The sequence below is a fragment of the Anolis sagrei genome, chromosome 9 (genome assembly GCF_037176765.1).
Source record: "Anolis sagrei isolate rAnoSag1 chromosome 9, rAnoSag1.mat, whole genome shotgun sequence".
NCBI lineage: Eukaryota > Metazoa > Chordata > Lepidosauria > Squamata > Dactyloidae > Anolis > Anolis sagrei.
Window position 1 is genome coordinate 32,702,304 of NC_090029.1, and position 20,958 is coordinate 32,723,261.

The window sequence follows — 20,958 nt, forward strand, 5'->3', positions numbered from 1 at the left end:
TTGGTCGGCCCTTCTTCTTTTTTCCTTCCATTTTCCCCAGCATAATTGTCTTCTCTAAGCTTTCCTGTCTTCTCATGATGTGGCCAAAATACTTCATCTTTGCCTCTAATATCCTTCCCTCCAGCGAGCAAAAAACCAAAAGAGTTACGAATCAGTTTTTGGTCAACTTTAGATTTGGTTTGGTTATTTGGGGTGCCAATTCAGAAAATTGCATTGGATAGACCACATCAGCTCTAGTTTCTGATACAGAACACATGCCATCCAGTAGTCGCCACCTGCTCGCTCACATAAAACCATATTTAATAATCTAGAGCTGATGTGGTAGTAGTAATCTTTTGTCGATAGTCAACCTCTCCCCTCCTGACATCCCTATTGCCTCGGCACTATAAGAGGGTTTCACGAGATGAGTCGTTCTCGTTGCCATATCGTTTCAAGGCAACGGTGTGGTAATGGTGAAGACGCGGACCATATTTTCGTTCTTGTGAACCACTGGTGGTCCACAGACCACAGGTTGGGAACCACTGCTATACAGAAACCTGACCTGCTTAGGAATGGACAGCCTCCGTTACAAAGATGGTGCCAATTTGATTTGGGGGCTTTACAATTATGGAGTTCAGGCGTTGAGTTACATACAAATATGTACATTTATGAGTTGCGTACAAAATCTAAGAGAGAGATGGGGGATACCTTCTACTTCTCACATCTGGAAAATATTTTTTAATTCCCCTAAAATTAAAAGGGTGCGCACATCTTTTTTAATCACACTTACTTGCAATTGTAGGGGGAAAGAGCACGAGGGAACATACGACGTCATGTGGAGAACCAGAACAAAAATACACAAGGAAGAATGGAGCAAGAAGAATTGTCCAAGTCATGGTGTGTAAGTAGAATACAGATTCTTGTTTGTGACTTGTTTCTGAGCGTTGGATCTTTGTTCTTTGACAAAACAAAGGCAAACGTGAAGAAGAACTGGGATTTTTTTTGTCTTTTCTTCAAGGAAAAAAAAGATATCTAAACACGATGCGTTGGCAATGTTGTCGCATGTCGCACTTGCAAGTGAAAATAACATTTTTTTGTGTGTGATTCGACAAAATGACGTTCAGAGAAGGGAAACCTCTGGAGGCTGGCGGCAGGGAAACAATGAAGTTGAAAGTCATTACGGAGGACAGGATGGGTATGGATGTGACTAAATGTGCATACGAACAGATATGCTGATGATGAACACATGTGCTGACTTCTATCAAATCCAAGAATATTAGACAACCAAACATGTAACCTTCTTGTGTCTTCCCTTAACGTGCAGCAGTCAATATGTTGGTTAAGTCTGGGAAGAAACAGAGGGAAAAATTAAATGAGTTTTAGAAAAGGTTCAAGGGACTGAATCAATATTACATCATCAATGAAGTAAAGAAGGTGCCAAATAAAGGCTGGAACAGTATTGGTTAGGATCATCTTGAATAGATCCATTCAATGAGGAGCTGCATTTCCTACCCTCGGCTTATACTCGAGTCAATATGTTTTCCTATTTTTCTGTGGTAAAAATAGGTCCCTCGGCTTATACTCGAGTATATAGGGTAGTTCAATTTATTTATTTGTTTGTTTGTTTATTTGCACCATTTCTACTCCGCCCTTCTCACCCCCGAGGAGGGACTCAGGGGCGGCTAACACAGGCAACAATTCAATGCCAACAGTATCAATAACAACAATATAAACCAACAATATAAAATCCTACTACATAACAATTAAACAGTGATATTAATTAAAATTGCATAATCACATAGAACAAATTACATAATCACAAGTCACATAGCCATTTCCTATTTTCATAACAATCCTATTGTCCGAGTTCAGTGCCTAAAGTGCTGCTGTGCCTGGCTCCAAAATCACGACTTTAGTTTTTTCCTAAAAATAAGGAGGGAGGATGGAGATCTAATCTTGCTGCGAATTTCACAAGCAGGGGGTCACCACGGAGAAGGCCCTGTCCCTCGTCCCCACCAGACGCGTTTGAGACGCTGGTGGGACCGAGAGCAGGGCCTCCCCAGTAGATGTTAAATTACGAGATGGAACATAGAGAGAGATACGTTCGAATAAGAAAGCTGGGCCGGAGCCGTATAGGGTTTTATAGGCCAAGACCAGCACTTTGAATTGTGCTCAGAGGTAGACCGGCAGCCAGTGGAGCTGATGCAGCAGTGGGGTGGTGTGCTCCCTGTATGGCACTCCGGTGAGTAATCTGGCTGCTGCCCGTTGGACTAGTTGAAGTCTCCGAACAGTCTTCAAAGGCAACCCCATGTAGAGTGTGTTGCAGTAATCTATTCGGGATGTAACCAGAGTGTGGACCACCGTGGCCAGGTCAGGCTCCCCAAGGTACGGGCACAACTGGCGCACAAGCCTGGGGTTCCAGGCTCAGCGATGAATCCAGGATCATTCCCAAGCTTCGAACCCTGTCTTCAAGGGGAGTGTAACCCCATCCAACACAGGCTGTAACCCTATGCCCTGTTCGGCCTTTCGACTGACCAGGAGGACCTCTGTCTTGTCTGGATTCAATTTCAATTTGTTAGCCCCAGTCCGACACAGCAGCCAAACACCGGTTCAAGGTCTGAACAGCCTCCTTAGTAACAGGTGGGAAGGAGTGACAGATTTGGACGTACAGATAACACCTTAGTCCGAAACTCCGGATGATCTCCCTCAGCGGCTTCATGTAGATGTTAAATAACATTGGGGACAGTACTGAGCCCTGAGGGACTCCACAAAACAACGGTTGTGGAGCCGAACAGGTGTCACCCAATAACACCTTCTGGGACCGTCCCTCCAGGAAGGACCGGAGCCACTGCAAAGCAGTACCTCCAAGTCCCATTTCAGAAGGATACCGTGGTCAACGGTATCGAAGGCCACTGAGAGGTCCAGCAGAACTAACAGGGACACACTCCCCCTGTCTAGCTCCCTGTCTAGCTCCAAGGCAACCAAGGCAGATATGCAGCATAGACAATACTAAGAGGAATTGTGACTTGTAACTCAGGATCTCCACTTTTCAGCCAAGGTCTTGCAAGTGGCCCAGATCACAAGGGCTTCGTGTCTAGTGAAACTATCCGGAGCCTTACCCCTTCACTAGTTTTCTGCGAGTCTGAAGAGGTGTTTCTCGTGTCATTGCCGGCTTCCCCAGCATCAGAGCTGCTCTTGTTTTCTTCCTCTTTGCAGTCTTTGTCATCTTCATCTCCGGGAGATTTCCGCGACTGCTTAGAAGATTTCTGAGTATATCCCATCAAGGAGGAACAGGAGAGATGAAACAAAAAGCAAATGTTTTCAAAGGATTACAGGCTCCAGACTCCCATCTTTCCAGTCCCACAACAGAACCCCTTTTGCTTCATGGGAATATGGGATTTGAGCAACAAAATGTGCAACTACTTATCTTAAACTAGTAGCTGCGACAGGAGTCTCTTGGATACCCTTGGGTTCCTTCCACACAGCCATATAACCCAGAATATCAAGGCAGAAAATCCCACAATATCTGCTTTGAACTGGGCTATCTGAGTCCACACTGCCATATATTCCAGTTCAAAGCAGACAATGTGGGATTTTATTCAGCAGTATGGAAGGGGCCTCTGAGAGAACCTTTCCTATGATGTTGAAATACAATTTCTAACAGCTGAACAAATAGTTGAAGAAGGAGAATAAAATCTTGAGTATCATACGCATCCAGTCTTAGGGCCTTTAGTAAAGGTTTTCCCCTGATATTAGGTCTAGTTGTGTCCAACTCTGGGGGGTGATGCTCATCTCCATTTTTAAGCCAAAGAGCCAGCGTTGTCCATAGACCCCTCCAAGGTCATGTGGCTGGCATGATTCCATGGAGCGGCATTACCTTCCCGCCGGAGTGGGAAGGTAATGTAATGCATGTTTTCAAACTGCTCGGTTGGCAGAAGCTGGGGCTGACAGCAGAAGCTCATGCCGCTCCCTGGATTCAAACCTGCAACCTTTCGGTCAACAAGCTCAACAGCTCAGCGGTTTAACCCACTGTGCCATCAGAGGCTCCCACACAGCCCTATATACCAGAATATTAAGGTAGAAAATCCCACAATATTTGCTTTGAACCGAGATATCTGAGTCCACACTTCTATATATCCCAGTTCAAAGCAGATAATGTGGGTTTTTATTCAGCTGAGTGGAAAGGCCCTCAGTCTAATTTCCTTGCATTGTGTGTCCAGTGTGAATTGTTTACAAACTGCAACTGTCTCCACCCCAAATCAAAACATCTCCATGTATTATTCGCCGATACATCACACAGTCCTAGACACTTGGGAAGTGTCTGACATGTGATTCAATACAATAGCCAGCAGAGTGATGTTGTTTGCTGTGGACTCATCTTGTTGTGCTTCTAATAATAATAACAACAACAATAATAATACAAAATCCAGCATATCGATCTTATTTGCTGTGACATACTGTGGTTTTGTGTCATAATAATAATAATAATAATAATAATAATAATAATAATGCGACGCTTGGGAAGTGTTCGCCTTGTGATTTTGTGATATGAAATCCAACATAGAGATCTCATTTGCTGTGACATACTGTGGTTTTGTGTCAGTAAAATAATTATAATAATAATACGCTTGGGAAGTGTTCGTCTTGTGATTTTGTGATACGAAATCCAGCATAGAGATCCCATTTGTTGTGACATACTGTGGTTTTGTGTCAGTAAAATAATAATAATAATAATAATAATAATAATAATACGCTTGGGAAGTGTTCGACTTGTGATTTTGTGATATGAAATCCAGCACAGAGATCTCATTTGCTGTGACATACTGTGGTTTTGTGTCAGAATAATAATAATAACAATAATAATAATAATAATAATAATAATAATAATAATATGCTTGGGAAGTGTTCGACTTGTGATTTTGTGATACAAAATCCAGCATAGAGATCTCATTTGTTGTGACATACTGTCGCTTTATGTCAGTATAATAATAATATGCTTGGGAAGTGTTCGACTCGTGATTTTGTGATACAAAATCTAGCACAGAGATCTTGTTTGTTGTGACATACTGTGGTTTTGTGTCAGTAAAATAATAATAATAATAATAGTAATAATAATAATAATAATAATAATAATAAATCACACAGTCCTAGATGCTTGGGAAGTGTTCGACTTGTGATTTTGTGATACGAAATCTGGCATAGAGATCTCATTTGTTGTAACATACTGTGGTTTTGTGTCAGTAAAATAATAATAATAATAATAATAATAATAATAATAATAATAATACGCTTGGGAAGTGTTCGACTTGTGATTTTGTGATCCAAAATCCAGCATAGAGATCTCATTTGCTGTGACATAATGTGGTTTTGTGTCAGTAAAAAAAAAATAATACGCTTGGGAAGTGTTCAACTTGTGATTTTGTGATACGAAATCCAGCATAGAGATCTCGCTTGTTGTGACATACTGTGGTTTTGTGTCAGTAAAATAATAATAATAATAATAATAATAATAATAATACACATGGGAAGTGTTCGACTTGTGATTTTGTGATACAAAATCCAGCATAGAGATCTCATTTGTTGTGACATACTGTGGTTTAGTGTCAGAATAATAATAATAATAATACGCCTGGGAAGTGTTCGACTTGTGATTTTGTGATACGAAATCCAGCATAGAGATCTCATTTGTTGTGACATACTGTTGTTTTGTGTCAGAATAATAATAATAATAATAATAATAATAATACGCTTGGGAAGTGTTCGGCTTGTGATTTTGTGATACGAAATCCAGCATAGAGATCTCATTTGTTGTGACATACTGTGGTTTTGTGTCAGAATAATAATAATAATAATAATAATAATAATAATAATAATACGCCTGGGAAGTGTTCGACTTGTGATTTTGTGATACGAAATCCAGCATAGAGATCTCATTTGTTGTGACATACTGTGGTTTTGTGTCTGTAAAATAATAATAATAATAATAATAATAATAATAATAATAATAATAATACGCTTGGGAAGTGTCCGACGTGTGATTCAATACAATAGCCAGCACAGTGATCTTGTTTGCTGTGGACTCATCTTGTTGTGTTTCTAATAATAATAATAATAATAATAATAATAATAATAATATGAAATCCAGCATAGAGATCTCATTTGCTGTGACATACTGTGGTTTTGTGTCAGTAAAATAATAATAATCTTATTTAAATCCCGCCACCATCTCCCAAAAGGGACTCGGGGCGGCTTACAAAAGCACATGGTAGTGCAATAAAATATACAAATACAGTAAAACACATAATAGTTGTAAACAAAACAATGTTAATAACATAAAACAGATATACTTAAAAACAGTATATAAAACTCCTAATTAAAATACTCAATAAAATGCAGGAATAGCTGTGGGCAAAAAGGTAGTATCCATTTCAGTCATGTTAAGTGCCTGAATCAAACAAAGCGCTTGGTCCTCAGGTTTAACTAATGTTAACCCTGTTTGAAGGCTTGCTTAAAAAGCCGTGAAGTACCTTTGAAGTATAGGATTTTTTCCGTTTTGAGCCTCCCTTTTCATTCTTCCTTTTGCCTTTTCCATCCTCTTCTACTCGTTCGCCTTCCTCCTCGCTGCTGGCGTCTGCTGTATTGCCTCCTTCGCCTTCAGTTTCTGATGAACTCTGCTGCTGAATTGCCTTTGGAATAAAACAAACCATTATAACTTACTTCCGCAGGTTCTGACAAATCCTATATGTGCTGGTACGGCTGTACCAGGAGCTCCAACTTTATTGCTTTGTATTAAATGTTTGTTTGCAGTCCTAGGTTTCAGGGACTCTGCAGATAGGTGGCTTCTTTCGGTTGCAGTCATAGGGCAAGTCACCTGTCCATCATCGTTAAGTTTTGGTTCCGCCCCTTGCTCAGGGCAATTGGGAAGGGAAGGGAGCCATTTTTTAGTCAGTCTCAGCAAGGAAAGCTAATGTACAGGATGTGTGCAAGCTTCCCCTGTACAAAAGCTTCAACACCAAGACTTTTCGGGGGGAAACAGTCTTAAGAGCATCCAAGACTTTCCGGGGGAGAACAGTCTTAAGAGTCTCCAAAGATTTCCAGGAAAATAGCCCTAAAGACCAAAGAACTCCAGCTGGAGAATATCTAAGCCTTTACTGGTAGGTCCACTCAGAGCTTCGAGACGCAGTTCGACCCGGTAGCGGAGCCCACATCAGTAAGGGTTAGATTACAGTCAGCCTGGGAGAAGTTAAAAAGGGGGTTTTCCATTTAAAGTAAAGAAGAAGTTATTGAAGACAGTTGCCTGTCCTTCGTGGGCAAGTTTAGGAAGTTACCAGTTGCGTAAAAGCCTGGAATCATTTGTTTATCTTTACTGAAGACAAGAGAAGTTTCTGTTTGATTGTTCATTAATAAAGGACTTTGTTATACTTCACAAGCCATCTAAAGATCATTTGTGGTGGAAAACCTCTGAGAACTTCTCTTTGGGCTTCCCGCTGGGCAAAGGTTGAACGTCCTGTTCTAAAGGAAATTCTTTACAGGCCCAGCGCGCAACAGAACACTATATTTCAGAGTAAGAAGTGTGTTGTTGAAGGCTTTCATGGCCGGAATTACTGGGGGCCCTTGTACAATGCTATATAATGCAGAATACCAAGGCATATAATCCACATTATCTGCTTTGAACTGGATTATCTGAATCTACACTCCGCCTCCAGAGCCGGAAATGAAAGGGGAAACCTTTGCCTTTGTCTGTGTATTTTTATTTCATTGTGTTTCAAAGGCATTGAGTGTTTGCCTGTGTTCGTATATATGTTGGAATTTGCTCTGAGTCCTTTTGGGGAGACAGGGCAGAATACAAATAAAGTGTTATTGTTGTTGTTGTTATCTGGGTTTTATATAGCTGTGTAGAAGGAGTCTAGGCTGCTGGTTACCAGTATTAAAAAACCAGAATCAAGACAATAAATAAGGAACACCACTCAGAAATGGGACAATCAAGTGCCAGTTAACACCTCCCAAAGAAAGGATGCTTCCAGGTAACAGAGGCCAGGTTACCTTGTGTACAGTTTGCACGAACCAATTGTACATGTGTGGATGATTATGGAGGGAATTAATCTCAGGCCTCAATTGTGTATAAGAATATATGCTATAGTAACTGGAAATGACAACTGGAACGGAATGTAGACTACGAGATTGGTTATGATTCTATGTCAAGACGAAGCGGATTATTTTAGTGTAATTAGATGATAGTGAACTAGTGATAGGTTGTTTTGTTGTTGTAGTTTATTGTGAAATGTGTTTTTACATGTTGTACACCGCCGCGAGTCGCCCTAGGGCTGAGAGCGGCGGTTAACAAATGCAGCAAATAAATAAATAAATAAATAAATAAATAAATTATAGAGGAGGCCAATTATTACTTGTAAAGTAAGGTAACTGCCACCAACGTGAGGTATTTGGGGTACCACCGATGAGATCTGGCTTTACAGACACAGATTAATTGAGATGAGACGGTCTTCAACAAAAGATAACAAGTTTATTGTGTACAAAGCATATGGTTGCAGGCTGTTAAATAACTTATAGAACTTTGAATATCACTTGGTTTGCAATACAGTCCACTCTTCCAAATAACACAGCTCGTGGCTAACTTTTACTGAGGTGAAGCTCTTTAGTGAACAATGTTTCCTACTATGAATAGCCTTCCAATTTGATCTTTCCTTGATCAAATATCTGATCTCTAGTCCTTCCTTGACTAGGGATCTTAACAAGCTTCCTTCAGTCTTCCTTGACTAAAGAAACTGGCCAGGTTTCTCTCTTCAGCCCTTCTAGACTGAAAAACCTCCAGCTGCTCACACACACCTCTCTCCCAGGCTTTTCAAGCCTCCACACTCACACTGCCCCTTTTCCAAAGACGCACATAACTTTTTCTGCTTGGCTCTGCCCACTTCTCACTCTCCTGAGCTAGCCTGCCCGGTCTCCTTGGCAACGCTCACTGTGGATTCAAACCAGATAACTCTAGTTTTTGCTAATGTTACAAACACAAATATATACTCTAACAGTTAAACACATACATAGTATCAATGACTTCTGCACACTGTGTATTTTTATTTCATTCTGTTTCAAAGGCATTGAGTGTTTGCCTGTGTTTGTATATATGCTGGAATTTGCTCTAAGTCCCCTTGGGGAGACAGGGCAGAATACCAATAAAGTGTTATTGTTGTTGTTGTTGTTATCTGGATTTTATATACCTGTGTAGAAGGAGTCTGGGCTGCTGGTTACCAGTATTAAAAAACCAGCATCAAGACAATAAATAAGGAACACCACTCAGAAACAGGACAATCAAGTGCCAGTTAACACCTCCCAAAGAAAGGATGCTTCCAGGCAACAGAGGCCAGGTTACCTCTATGGAGATACCCTTACTGATTGACTTTGCAGCTTCATGGTTAGTCATGCTCTCCAACCTTGCTAACTGCAACATTCACACTTGCTTTAAACAGACAAGGGTCCTTTCTCTCACTCTGAATATTATTATTATTGGGTTGTTGTAGGTTTTTTCGGGCTGTATGGCCATGGTCTAGAGGCATTCTCTCCTGACGTTTCGCCTGCACTTTGGCAAGTATCCTCAGAGGTAGTGAGGCCTGTTGGATGCTTGCCAAAGTGCAGGCGAAACGTCAGGAGAGAATGCCTCTAGACCATGGCCATACAGCCCGAAAAAACCTACAACAACCCAGTGATTCCGGCCATGAAAGCCTTCGACAATTATTGTTGTTGTTGTTATTGTTGTTGTTGTTGTTGTTGTTATTTACCCCATTTATATCCCACCCTTCTTAACCCTGAAGGGGAGTCAGAGAGGCATTACAAAGACAACAATTCAATGCCATATATTAATACATTGGTAAATAAACAAAAACATTAAAACCAAGCTCATTAAAACATAGCATTAAAAACATCAATTAAAATCACATGATCCAAATAATATACATACATACACACACTCACTCACACACACACACTCCACTTGCTTCACTGCTAATGAACCTCTGAAGTTGTCGGCCACAGATGCAGGTGAAACGATAGGAGAGAATGCTACTGGAACATGGCCACACAGCCCGAAAACTCACAGCATCCCAGCTCGCTCCATCCATGTTCAACATCTACACAAATGACCAGCCACTGCTAGAAGGGACAGAGAGTTTCATCTATGCTGATGATCGTGCCATTACCGCTCAAGCAGGGAGCTTTGAGATGGTTGAACAGAACCTCTCCGAAGCTCTAGGTGCTCTAACTGCCTACTACAGGGAAAACCAGCTGGGAAGGAATTACAGGGAAGGAATCCCACTGGAGCATTGCAACACACCCAAATACCTGGGAGTCACTCTGGACCGTGCTCTGTCCTACAAGAAGCACTGCCTGAACATCAAGCAAAAAGTGGGTGCTAGAAACAATATCATACGAAAACTGACTGGCACAACCTGGGGATCACAACCAGATATAGAGGAGACATCTGCCCTTGCGCTATGCTACTCTGCTGCTGAGTACGCATGCCCAGTGTGGAACACATCTCACCACGCTAAAACAGTGGATGTGGCTCTTAATGAGACATGCCGCATTATCACGGTGTGTCTGCGCCCTACACCACTGGAGAAATTACACTGCTTAGCCGGTATTGCACCACCTGACATCCGCCGGGAAGTAGCAGCCAATAGTGAAAGGACCAAGGCAGAGACATCTCCAGTTCATCCCTTGATTGGGTATCAGCCAGCACGTCAATGACTTAAATCAAGAAATAGTTTTCTTAGATCTACAGAGACACTCGCTGGAACACCTCAGCAAGCGAGAGTTCAAAAGTGGCAGGCTCAAACCCAGCACCTCAATCTGTGGGTGATACCAGATGAGAGACTCCCCCCTAGGCACACAGAAGACTGGGCAACTTGGAAGGCGCTGAACAGACTGCGCTCGGGCACCACGAGATGCAGAGCCAACCTTCAGAAATGGGGCCACAAAGTGGAATCCACAACATGCGAGTGTGGAGAAGAGCACACCACTGACCACCTGCTGCAATGCACCCTGAGCTCAGCCACATGCACAAGGGAGGACCTTCTTGCGGCAACACCAGAGGCACTCCAAGTGGCCAGATACTGGTCAAAGGACATTTAATCAGCTACCTAGTTTGCAAAATTTGTGGTTTTTTTTAAATCTGTTTGTTTGTTTTGTTCTGTTAGAAATGTAATACAATGTTCTGGTTGCGGATGACACGATAAATAAATAAGTGAAAAGAAGTGCTAAGCACTCCCTTAATTCTTAACCGGATGGGTATCATCCTCATTGAACATTTTTGGAGAACAGCTGACTTAAGGCCCTTCCACACAACCCTATATCCCAGAATATCAAGGCAGAGAAAACGCACATTATGTAAGAAAAAAGAAAAAGAAAAAGAAAAGAAGAAGCCATTCTTACCTGATATCCAGTAAACTTAACACCAGGGTTGTTTTCTATTTCCCAAAGGCCTTCGTTAAATCCTTTTCGTTTGTTTGACTTCCCAAACTTGTCCTTGTATTCTTTGTAGGGGAAGAGGTCCTTCGGCCCCAAAAATGCACTGCGTTGGAACAGATGCAAAAAGTCAATTGGCAGTTCTAGTTAGGCTCCACTTATGTTCCTTATGGGTTATAACACAATGGGCAAACTTTGGCCCTCCAGGTGTTTTGGACTTCAACTCCCACAATTCCTAACAGCCGGTAGGCTGTTAGGAATTGTGGGAGTTGAAGTCCAAAACACCTGGAGGGCCAAAGTTTGCCTATGACTGGGTTTTGAAAAAATGCAACATTCATTGCTCTGGAGACTGTTATTCTGGATTCCAGGTAAGCTTCACAGAAAATATTCCGGTTCCTGTGCTACTCTATCCTATTTTTACCTCTATAGTTTGGGTGACTGACAGTAATTTTGTGAAATATTAGGGTGAATCTGCCCTCCTGTGGTGAAATCACAGATTTACAGGTGCTTAGTTGCACTTTGTGGCTCATCAGGGGAACATTCAGGATCCCATTGAAAAGGGAGAATAGTGTGTTTCTTGGCCAGGTTGGAATGGGGAATTCTGGGAGTTTTTGTCCCCCCCCCCCCCCCCAAAAGTAACTTTCCAAAACTGCTTCATTTCCTTTCTTTTCGACTTCTGAATATTAGGAATAACTTCCTGACTGTGAGAGCCATTCAGCAGTGGAACTCTCTGCCCCGGAGTGTGGTGGAGGTTCCTTCTTTGGAAGCTTTTAAACAGAGGCTGGATGGCCATCTGTCAGGAGTGCTTTGAATGCAATTTTCCTGCTTCTTGGCAGAATGGGGTTGGACTGGATGGCCCAGGAGGTCTCTTCCAACCCTTTTATTCTGTGATTCTATGATTCATCCTTTTTTTGTGAATGCCACACAAATAAACATGATTCAAAATGTATCTTGGCAAAACACATGCTTCAGGAAAAATACACTTTACGAAAAAGTTATAAATGTTAACAACAAAATGTGTCTAACGGTGTAAGAGTATTGTCGAAGGCTTTCATGGCTGGAATCACTGGGTTGTTGTAGGTTTTTCCGGGCTATATGGCTATGTTCTAGAGGCATGCTCTCCTGACGTTTCGCCTGCATCTAATGGCAAGCATCTTCAGAGGTTGTGAGGTCTGTTGGAACTAGGAAAATTGGGTTTATATATCTGTGGAATGACCAAGGTGGGACAAAGGACTCTTGTCTGCTAGAGCTAGGTGTGAATGTTTCAACTGACCACCTTGATTAGCATTTGATGGCCTGGCAGTTTTTTGGTGTGGCTTGTTAATGCCTGGGGGAATCTTTTGTTGAGAGTTGATTAGCTGTCCCTGATACTTTCCTCTCTGTTATAAACGCAGGGCAATGTATTCTTTGGGTGGAAACATTTCTAGACTCCAACAGAGGAGGGTCTTTGTGAACATAAGCACCTGATGTATCAACTCGAGTTTGAAACTGTTTTCAAGGAATTCAGCATCAAGCTCACTTACGTTTCATGAGTCCCAAAAAAGAAGATAGGGTACTTATTGGCTGGAGGCTTCACGGCTCCCTCGGGGAGTTCATCGATCTGTTGGACAGAAATAGACGTTGGCTCATCACCAAAGGTTGGGCAGGTTTGACAGTAAAATGGGAGTAGCTACAACATTCAAAGGGCACAATGTAGTAGACAATACAGTTGGTCAGCTCTCTTGTGCCTACACATCTATATAACTGTTATATATTACTGTAGTACATATGGTTGGTTACACTGTCATATAATCCAGTTCAAAGCAGATAATTTGGATTTTATATGGCAGTGTAGATCCAGCCTCTGAGTTCCATAATAATAATAATAATAATAATAATAATAATAATAATAATAGGTAAAGGTTTTCCCCTGACATTAAGCTCAATCATGTCTGACTCTGGGGGTTGGTGCTCATCTCCATTTCTAAGCCGAAGAGCCGACGTTGTCCACAGACACCTCCAAGGTCATGTGGCCAGCATGGCTGCATGGAGCACCGTTACTTTCCTGTCGGAGCGGTTTCTATTGATCTACTCACATTTACATGTTTTTGAACTGCTAGGATAATAATAATAATAAAGTTATATATGATCCTAATAATAATAATAATAATAATAACAATAAATGCAAGGAGATTGCACAGACAGACTACAAGCAGAGGCATAACACCATTGCTCTGATGATTCTTTGGAACTTGTGCCACAAATACCATCTGCCAGCAATAAGAAAAGGTGCAATCAAAAGCCTGAAAAAGTTACAGAAAATGAACACGTCAAACTCCTCTGGGACTTCTGAATTCAGACAGAGTTTTGAAGCACAAGACTCCTGCCCTCACAATCGTGTTAAAAACATAGTATGGATCGTCGATGTTGCAATCCCAGGTGATAGCAGGATTGAAGAGAAAACAACTGGAAAAGGTGACATAATATGAGGATTTAAAGATCGAACTGCAAAGATTCTGGCACAAACCAGTCAAGGTGGTCCCAGTGGTGATTGGCAAGCTGGGTGCAGTGTCTGAAGACCTTGGTCTGCACTTAAACACAATCGGCACTGACAAAATTACCATCTGCCAGCTGCAAAAGGCCACTACTGGGATCTGCATGCATTATTCGCCGATACATCACACAGTCCTAGACACTTGGGAAGTGTCTGACATATAATCCAATACAACAGCCAGCAGTGTGATCTTGTCTGCTGTGGACTCACCTTGTTGTTTTTCAAATAATAATAATAATAATAATAATAATAATAATAATAGGTAAAGGTTTTCCCCTGACTGTGATGATGATGATGATGATGATACATTTGTATTCCGCCCTATTTCCCCGAGGGGACTCAGGGATGATTCCAGCATACACAAACGCAAAGGCAAATGTGCTGGTACGGCTGTACCAAAAGCTCAAATTTCCTTTCTTTGCATGGTTAATTATTATTATTATTATTATTATTATTATTATTATTAAACTTTATTTGTACCCCGCTAGCATCTCCCGAAGGATTCGATGCGGCTTGTGTTTGATTTGGCCATGCCTTTTGCAGCTGGGAAGTTCCTTTTAGGCTGCAGTTATGGGGCCTGCCACCTGCCTATCATTATTATGTTCTTTAGTTCCGCCCCTTTCCCCAGGGTTCAGGAAGGAAAGGGTGCCATTTTAGCTCAGTCTTACAGTTGAAAGCTTAGCTACAGGACGTGAATCAGCTTCACCTGTAGAGAAGCTTTGTTTCTTACGAAATTCTGGGGGAAACAGTTCCAAAGGACTCCAGCTGGAGAATCTACAAAGCCTTGGCTGGTAGGTCTATTTGGGACCCATGAAGCAGTTTAGAGCCAGGAGTAGAGCCCACACCAGCAAAGTTTAGAAAGTAGATTTCCCAAGGAGGGGTTAAAAAGGGTTTTCCTTGTTAAAGAAAGAATTAGTTCGCCAAGCAAGGTGCCTGTCCTTTGTAGACAAGTTAAGAAGCATTGGTTTGATTTGTTGAAGATCTGAGAAGTATTTGTTTGTTTTGTTGAAGACCTAAGCAATAATAAAGGACCTTGTTAAATTTTTCAAGCTTCTAAAGACTTTTGTATAGGAAAATCCTTACAGCCTCTCAGCTGTGATATGCTCTGAGCCCCCTTCGGAGTAAGAAGGGCGGAATATAAATACTATAAATAGATAAATAACACCGAGAACTCACCCCATCCCATGGATTTGAACCGCCAACCTTTTGGTCAGCAAGTTCAGCAGCTTAACAGATTCCTAATTGGGGTTCACCGTAGCCCCAATTAGGAAGACAGAACGGATTAAACCAGGGGTCCCCAAACTACAGCCCGGGGGGCGGATACAGCCCTCCAAGGTCATTTACCCGGCCCTCGCTCAGGGTCAACCTAAGTCTGAAACGACTTGAAAACACACAACAACAACAACAACAACAATCCTATCTCATCAGCCAAAAGCAGGCCCACACTTCCCATTGAAATATTAATAAGTTTATATTTGGTAATGTTGTTCTCCATTTTAATTGTTGTATTGTTTTAAATGTTTTTTGCACTACAAATAAGATATGTACAGTGTGCATAGGAATTCATTCATTTTTTAAAAAAAATATAATCTGGCCCTCCAACAGTTTGAGGGACTGTGACCTGGCCCTCTGCTTAAAAGGTTTTGAGGACTCCTGGATTAAACCATCTCTGAGTGCTCCTTGCCGAAGAAAGTACTATGACATATGACTTGGAGGCACGTACACACATTCAAGGTTGCATCTGTTTGTTATTTATTTACCACATTTATAAGTCTAACAATAAGCAGTGAGTGGTTTACAACCGATGCTTTTGCAACACGCAGATATATTTACATTAGATACATTACAAAATGAAAATGTAGCAAAGGTGGAGGAACTGTCCCAATCCCATTGCTGATGTTCTGAAAACAGCCCCGTTTAGTTCTCACGCACCTCTCACATGACTCACAACTGAATAGAAAGTGGGAAAGGACTCTGGAGTGTGTCCTTATGTTTAGACTAGGCATGGGCAAACTTGGGCCCTCCAGGTGTTTTGGACTTCAACTCCCACCATTCCTAACAGCCTCAGGCTGTTAGGAATGGTGGGAGTTGAAGTCCAAAACACCTGGAGGGCCCAAGTTTGCCCATGCCTGGTCTAGAAGTAAAGTCTGCTTCAATTAGATCCTGACTGTGCAGATTTCCAAATCACAGCAAGAGAATTTATGTGCATAAGCTGAGACTATGGATGGTTGTGTGCATGTTGTAGAAAACATTGATCCCCAAAGAATTCAGTTTTCCCAAACGATATTTTTTCAGTCCTTAGTAGCACTGTAGTAATGATGGAGCATTTGCAAACAGAGCCAAGACATCCAAAGTTAAGGAGAGAGGCGAAGGACTGAGGAAATATGAACCCAGTAAATAGACGAGTCCTCGATATGAACCGTTTTCAGAGTCTCACGCTGTTCAAAATTGGGGACACACTGAAAATTTCAGGGAAGGGGGAGAAGTCTTCTCCGGAGGACAAATGTCCTACTTTTGTTGGCCTCCTTCTTTCAAGCAACTCAAGGGAAAGGACACCCCTCTTATGCACTCGGGGAGTGAAGTCCCTTTTCGAGAGAATTAAGCTGGATCTACACTGCTACACATAACAACAACAACAATAATAATGGCAGTCAAGAACCAACATTGAGGGAAGTCAATAGTAGTAAACTGCGTCAAGTGCAAAAGACAAAGAGTGAATAACATAAAAGTACAATCCAGAACAGAAGAGAAAACTGGCAAAAGAAGGCTCTCCATGGACAGTTCCTGGGAATAATTGAGAGCCAAAATGACAAGGAAAAAACATGGCTGTGGCTCACAAATGGGACTCTGAAAAGGGATACAAAGGAGAGCCTGATTCTGGCAGCCCAAGAACAAGCCATTCCAACCAAGGCCATCAAAGCTAGAATTGAAAAGTTGACAACAGATCCCAAGTGTAGACTTTGCAAGGAAGCAGATGAAACAATAGATCACATCCTCAGCTGCTGCAAGAAGATCGCACAGACAGACTACAAGCAGAGGCACAACACCGTTGCTCAGGTGATTCATTGGAACCTGTGCCACAAATACCAACTGCCTGTGACAAAGAACTGGTGGGATCACAAGCCCGAAAAAGTTACAGAGAATGAACACGTCAAGCTATTCTGGGACGTCCGAATTCAGACAGTTCAGCACAATACTCCTGATCTCACAATCGTGTTAAAAAACAAAGTATGGATTGTCAATGTCGCAATCCCAGGTGACAGCAGGATTGAAGAGAAACAACTGGAAAAGCTGACACGATACGAGGATTTAAAGATCGAACTGCAAAGACTCTGGCACAAGCCAGTCAAGGTGGTCCCAGTGGTGATCGGCACACTGGGTGCAGTGCCTAAAGACCTTGGCGTGCACTTAAACACAATCGGCACTGACAAAATTACCACCTGCCAGCTGCATTATTCTGTGTTCTCAAATAATGAACCAGCCTGGACATAGCATATTATTTGAGAACAAAGAAATGCTGGACCACACCAACAACCACCATGTCAGACTACACAGAGAAGCCATTGAAATCCACAAGCATGTGGACAATTTCAACAGAAAGGAAGAGACCATGAAAATGAACAAAATCTGGCTACCAGTATTAAAAAACTCTAAAATTACAACAGCAAAACAACAGAGAGGAAACAACCAGGCACATCTTAACACCTCTCAGCAAGAGATTTTCCCAGGCTCAGGCAGGCCTTCAAATGCTAATGAAGGTGGTCAGTTGAAACATTCACACCTAGCTCCAGCAGACAAGCGTTCTTTGTCCCACCCTGGTCTTTCCACAGATATATAAACCCATTTTCCTAATTCCAACAGACCTCACTACCTCTGAGGATGCTTGCCATAGATGCAGGTGAAACGTCAGGAGAAATGCCTCTAGAACATGGCTCTATAGCCCGAAAAAACCCACAAGAATCTTACTGTGACTTCTTACTGGGGGAATCCTTTGTTGGGAGTTGATTAGTTAGCCTTGATTGTTTCTTGTCTGGAATTCCCCTGTTTTTGAGTGTTGTTTTTTTATTTACTGCTATGATTTTAGAGGGTTTTTTTTAAAATACTGGTAATACTGGAGTAAAATATTATGCAGGAATCTAAATGATCAAAAGATACCCAAATCACTTTCCTTCAAGGTCTGGAAAATGACATTTCATCCTCAGCATGTTTTTCTCCCTGATTCATGTAAAATTTGTTCAGATGGCTTTGGTACCTTTTGGAAACAAAGCTCCAATGTGATGAATGTTGGGCTGTGAGCAAAGCTGAGGGAGACACAATGGCGGTTTCTCTCTCTCTCTCTCTGCTGCGACTGTTCAAATGCATGAGGGAGACTTACTGGTTGGGCCTGAGATGTGCGTGTGTGTTTGTGTGCATGCGCAGTCTGTCCTTTGTTGAGACAGTTGCAATGGGGAGGGGGTAAGACGGCAAAGAACGCACAGCACATGCTCTAAACAAATCCCGCCGGGCCCTGTCTTATCTGGGCACCAATGGCTCCTTATCTCACCAGCTGAATCACCTGACGACAGAGAGACCTGCTGTCATTTTCGCTCTGAACCAGCGAAAGGAGAGCAGCCATTATGGCACACACCCCATTTTCCCAACTGCTGCAAATCAGCATCAACTCCCCCTTCTTTGCTGGCTCCTAACTGAAGCTTTTGTTAAGAATTTCATTCCAAAGCCTGGATTGGCTATTTTGTGCACAGAAAGCCAAACGCACACACTCCACTGATGCTCTGATCCGAGAACAAAAGAGCGATGAGAGCAATCTCTTGTGCTGGTGTGATGACAGAAGACCACACTCCCCTGCCTTTTCTGTTCCTGACGCACTCCTTCCAGGCACGGCGCCCCACGCTGCTCTTCTGAGTTGCTGCTTTCGGAATGAAACGAAGCCATTTCCAAATACAAGACGACAATAATAGCCCACAATCAGCTTGGAGATTTTAGACTAAGTGCCACAACAGCCGTGGTCCCACCTCCGCTGCACTGTGCGCAAGTATAATATCGATGCTGAGAACACAGCAGACGGCCATTTCCATGATGGCTATCTAACCAGATGCAGAAACCAGGATTCGGTAGTTCAGGAGAAGGAAGAGAGGCAAATCTACACACAGAGAACTCAGTCCCACCATTCTGCTTGCTTCACAGCAAGGCGTTTCGATGCCTAAGGCAAATAATATACATGATGCCCTCTGATCTATATAAATAAAAATGTAACGTTCGTTTGTGGGATTAACATAAACCGAAAACCACTGGGCGAATTGATACCAAATTTGGACACAACACACCTATCAAGCCAATGAGTGACCATCTATATCAGTGGTTCTCAACTTTCCAAATGCCGTGACCCTTTAATACAGTTCCTTATGTTGTGGTGACCCCCAACCATAACATTATTTTCATTGCTATTTCAAAACTGTAATTTTTCTCCTGTTAATAATAATAATAATAATAATAATAATAACAACAACAACACTTTATTTGTACCCCGCTACCATCTCCCCAAGGGACTCGGTGCGGCTTACATGAGGCCGAGCCCAAATACAACAATACAAGCAATTAAAATAAAACATGAACATATAACATTATCAGTAAGACAGCATACAATTAAAACTATGGGAAGGCCAAAAGTAAAATTAAAATTGGAAATAGTGCTGAACATGGACGAAAAGGTGATAGTGGCGTTTGTGGAAAGACATATGGGCAGACCTAAAAAATATAAAGTGCTTTAGAGGGAAAAGTGCTATGGGATCGTTACGAATCATCTTGTAAATATCCGATATGCAGGATGTATTTTCATTCATTTGACACAAATACTCGATACACCCAAATTTGAATATTGGTGGGGTTGAGGGAAGAATTGATTTTGTAATTTGGGAGTTATGGTTGCTGGGATTTATAGTTCACCTACAATATCAAATATTTATCAAATCACGATAAAATAGTAAAGAGTAGAGACATCGCACTGGCAGCAAAGATCCATTGCCTAGTCAAAGCCATGGTATTCCCTGTAGTAACCTACGGATGTGAGAGCTGGACCTTAGGGAAGGCTGAGCGAAGGAAGAGAGATGCTTTTGAGCTGTGGTGTTGGAGGAAAGTGCTGAGAGTGCCTTGGACTGCGAGAAAATCCAACCAGTCCATCCTCCAGGAAATAAAGCCCGACTGCTCACTGGAGGGAAGGAGACTAGAGACAAAGTGGAAGTCCTTTGGCCACATCATGAGGAGACAGCAAAGCCTAGAGAAGACAATTATGCTGGGGAAAGTGGAAGGTAAAAGGAAGAGGGGCCGACCAAGGGCAAAATGGATGGATGGCATCCTTGAAGGGACTGGACTGACCGTGAAGGAGCTGGGGGTGGTGACGGCCGACAGGGAGCTCTGGGGTGGGCTGGTCCATGAGGTCACGAAGAGTCGGAGACGACTGAACGAATGAACAACAACACAACATCAAAGAGCATTCTGAACTCCACCAACAATAGAATTGAACCAAACTTGGCACACAGAGCTCCCATGACCAACAGAAAATACTAGAAGGGTTTGGTGGGCACTGACCTTGGGTTTTGGAGTTATAGTTCACCTCCATCCAGACAGCACTGTGGACTCAAAACAATGATGCATCTGGATCAAACTCAGCACAAATACTCAATATGCCCAAATATGGACATGTGGTTTGGGGAAGATAGCCCTTGACATTTGGGAGTTGTGGTTGCTGGGATTTATAGTTCACATACAATCAAAGAGCATTCTGAACTATGACCAACAGAAAATACTGTGTTTTCTAATTGTCTTTGGCGACCCCTCTGACACCCCCTCACGACCCCCCCAGGGATCCTGACCCTCAGGTTGAGAAACACTGATCTATATAAATAAAAATGTAATGTTCATTTGTGGGATTAACATAACTCAAAAACCACTGAATGAATTGACACCAAATTTGG

The 20,958-nt window shown here is 42.1% G+C and overlaps 1 protein-coding gene across 2 annotated transcripts in view; it reads right to left on the bottom strand.

The window, feature by feature from the left end:
- Nucleotides 1-1,235: 1,235 nt before the first annotated feature.
- Nucleotides 1,236-20,958, bottom strand: part of HDGFL3 (HDGF like 3) — a 43,292-nt gene continuing 23,569 nt past the window's right edge. The window contains exons 1-6 of one of the 2 annotated variants that reach the window (XM_067471431.1): nucleotides 18,240-18,485; nucleotides 12,978-13,054; nucleotides 11,422-11,560; nucleotides 6,507-6,665; nucleotides 3,099-3,245; nucleotides 1,236-1,324 (exon numbers count right to left, since the gene is read on the bottom strand). In XM_067471431.1, coding sequence (XP_067327532.1) covers nucleotides 1,319-1,324; nucleotides 3,099-3,245; nucleotides 6,507-6,665; nucleotides 11,422-11,560; nucleotides 12,978-13,054; nucleotides 18,240-18,470 — 759 coding nt within the window. In that variant the 5' untranslated portion in view covers nucleotides 18,471-18,485 and the 3' untranslated portion in view covers nucleotides 1,236-1,318. Of the gene's footprint in view, nucleotides 1,325-3,098; nucleotides 3,246-6,506; nucleotides 6,666-11,421; nucleotides 11,561-12,977; nucleotides 13,055-18,239; nucleotides 18,486-20,958 lie in introns of those variants that run through there. The other variant, XM_060755213.2, reaches the window with a different exon arrangement.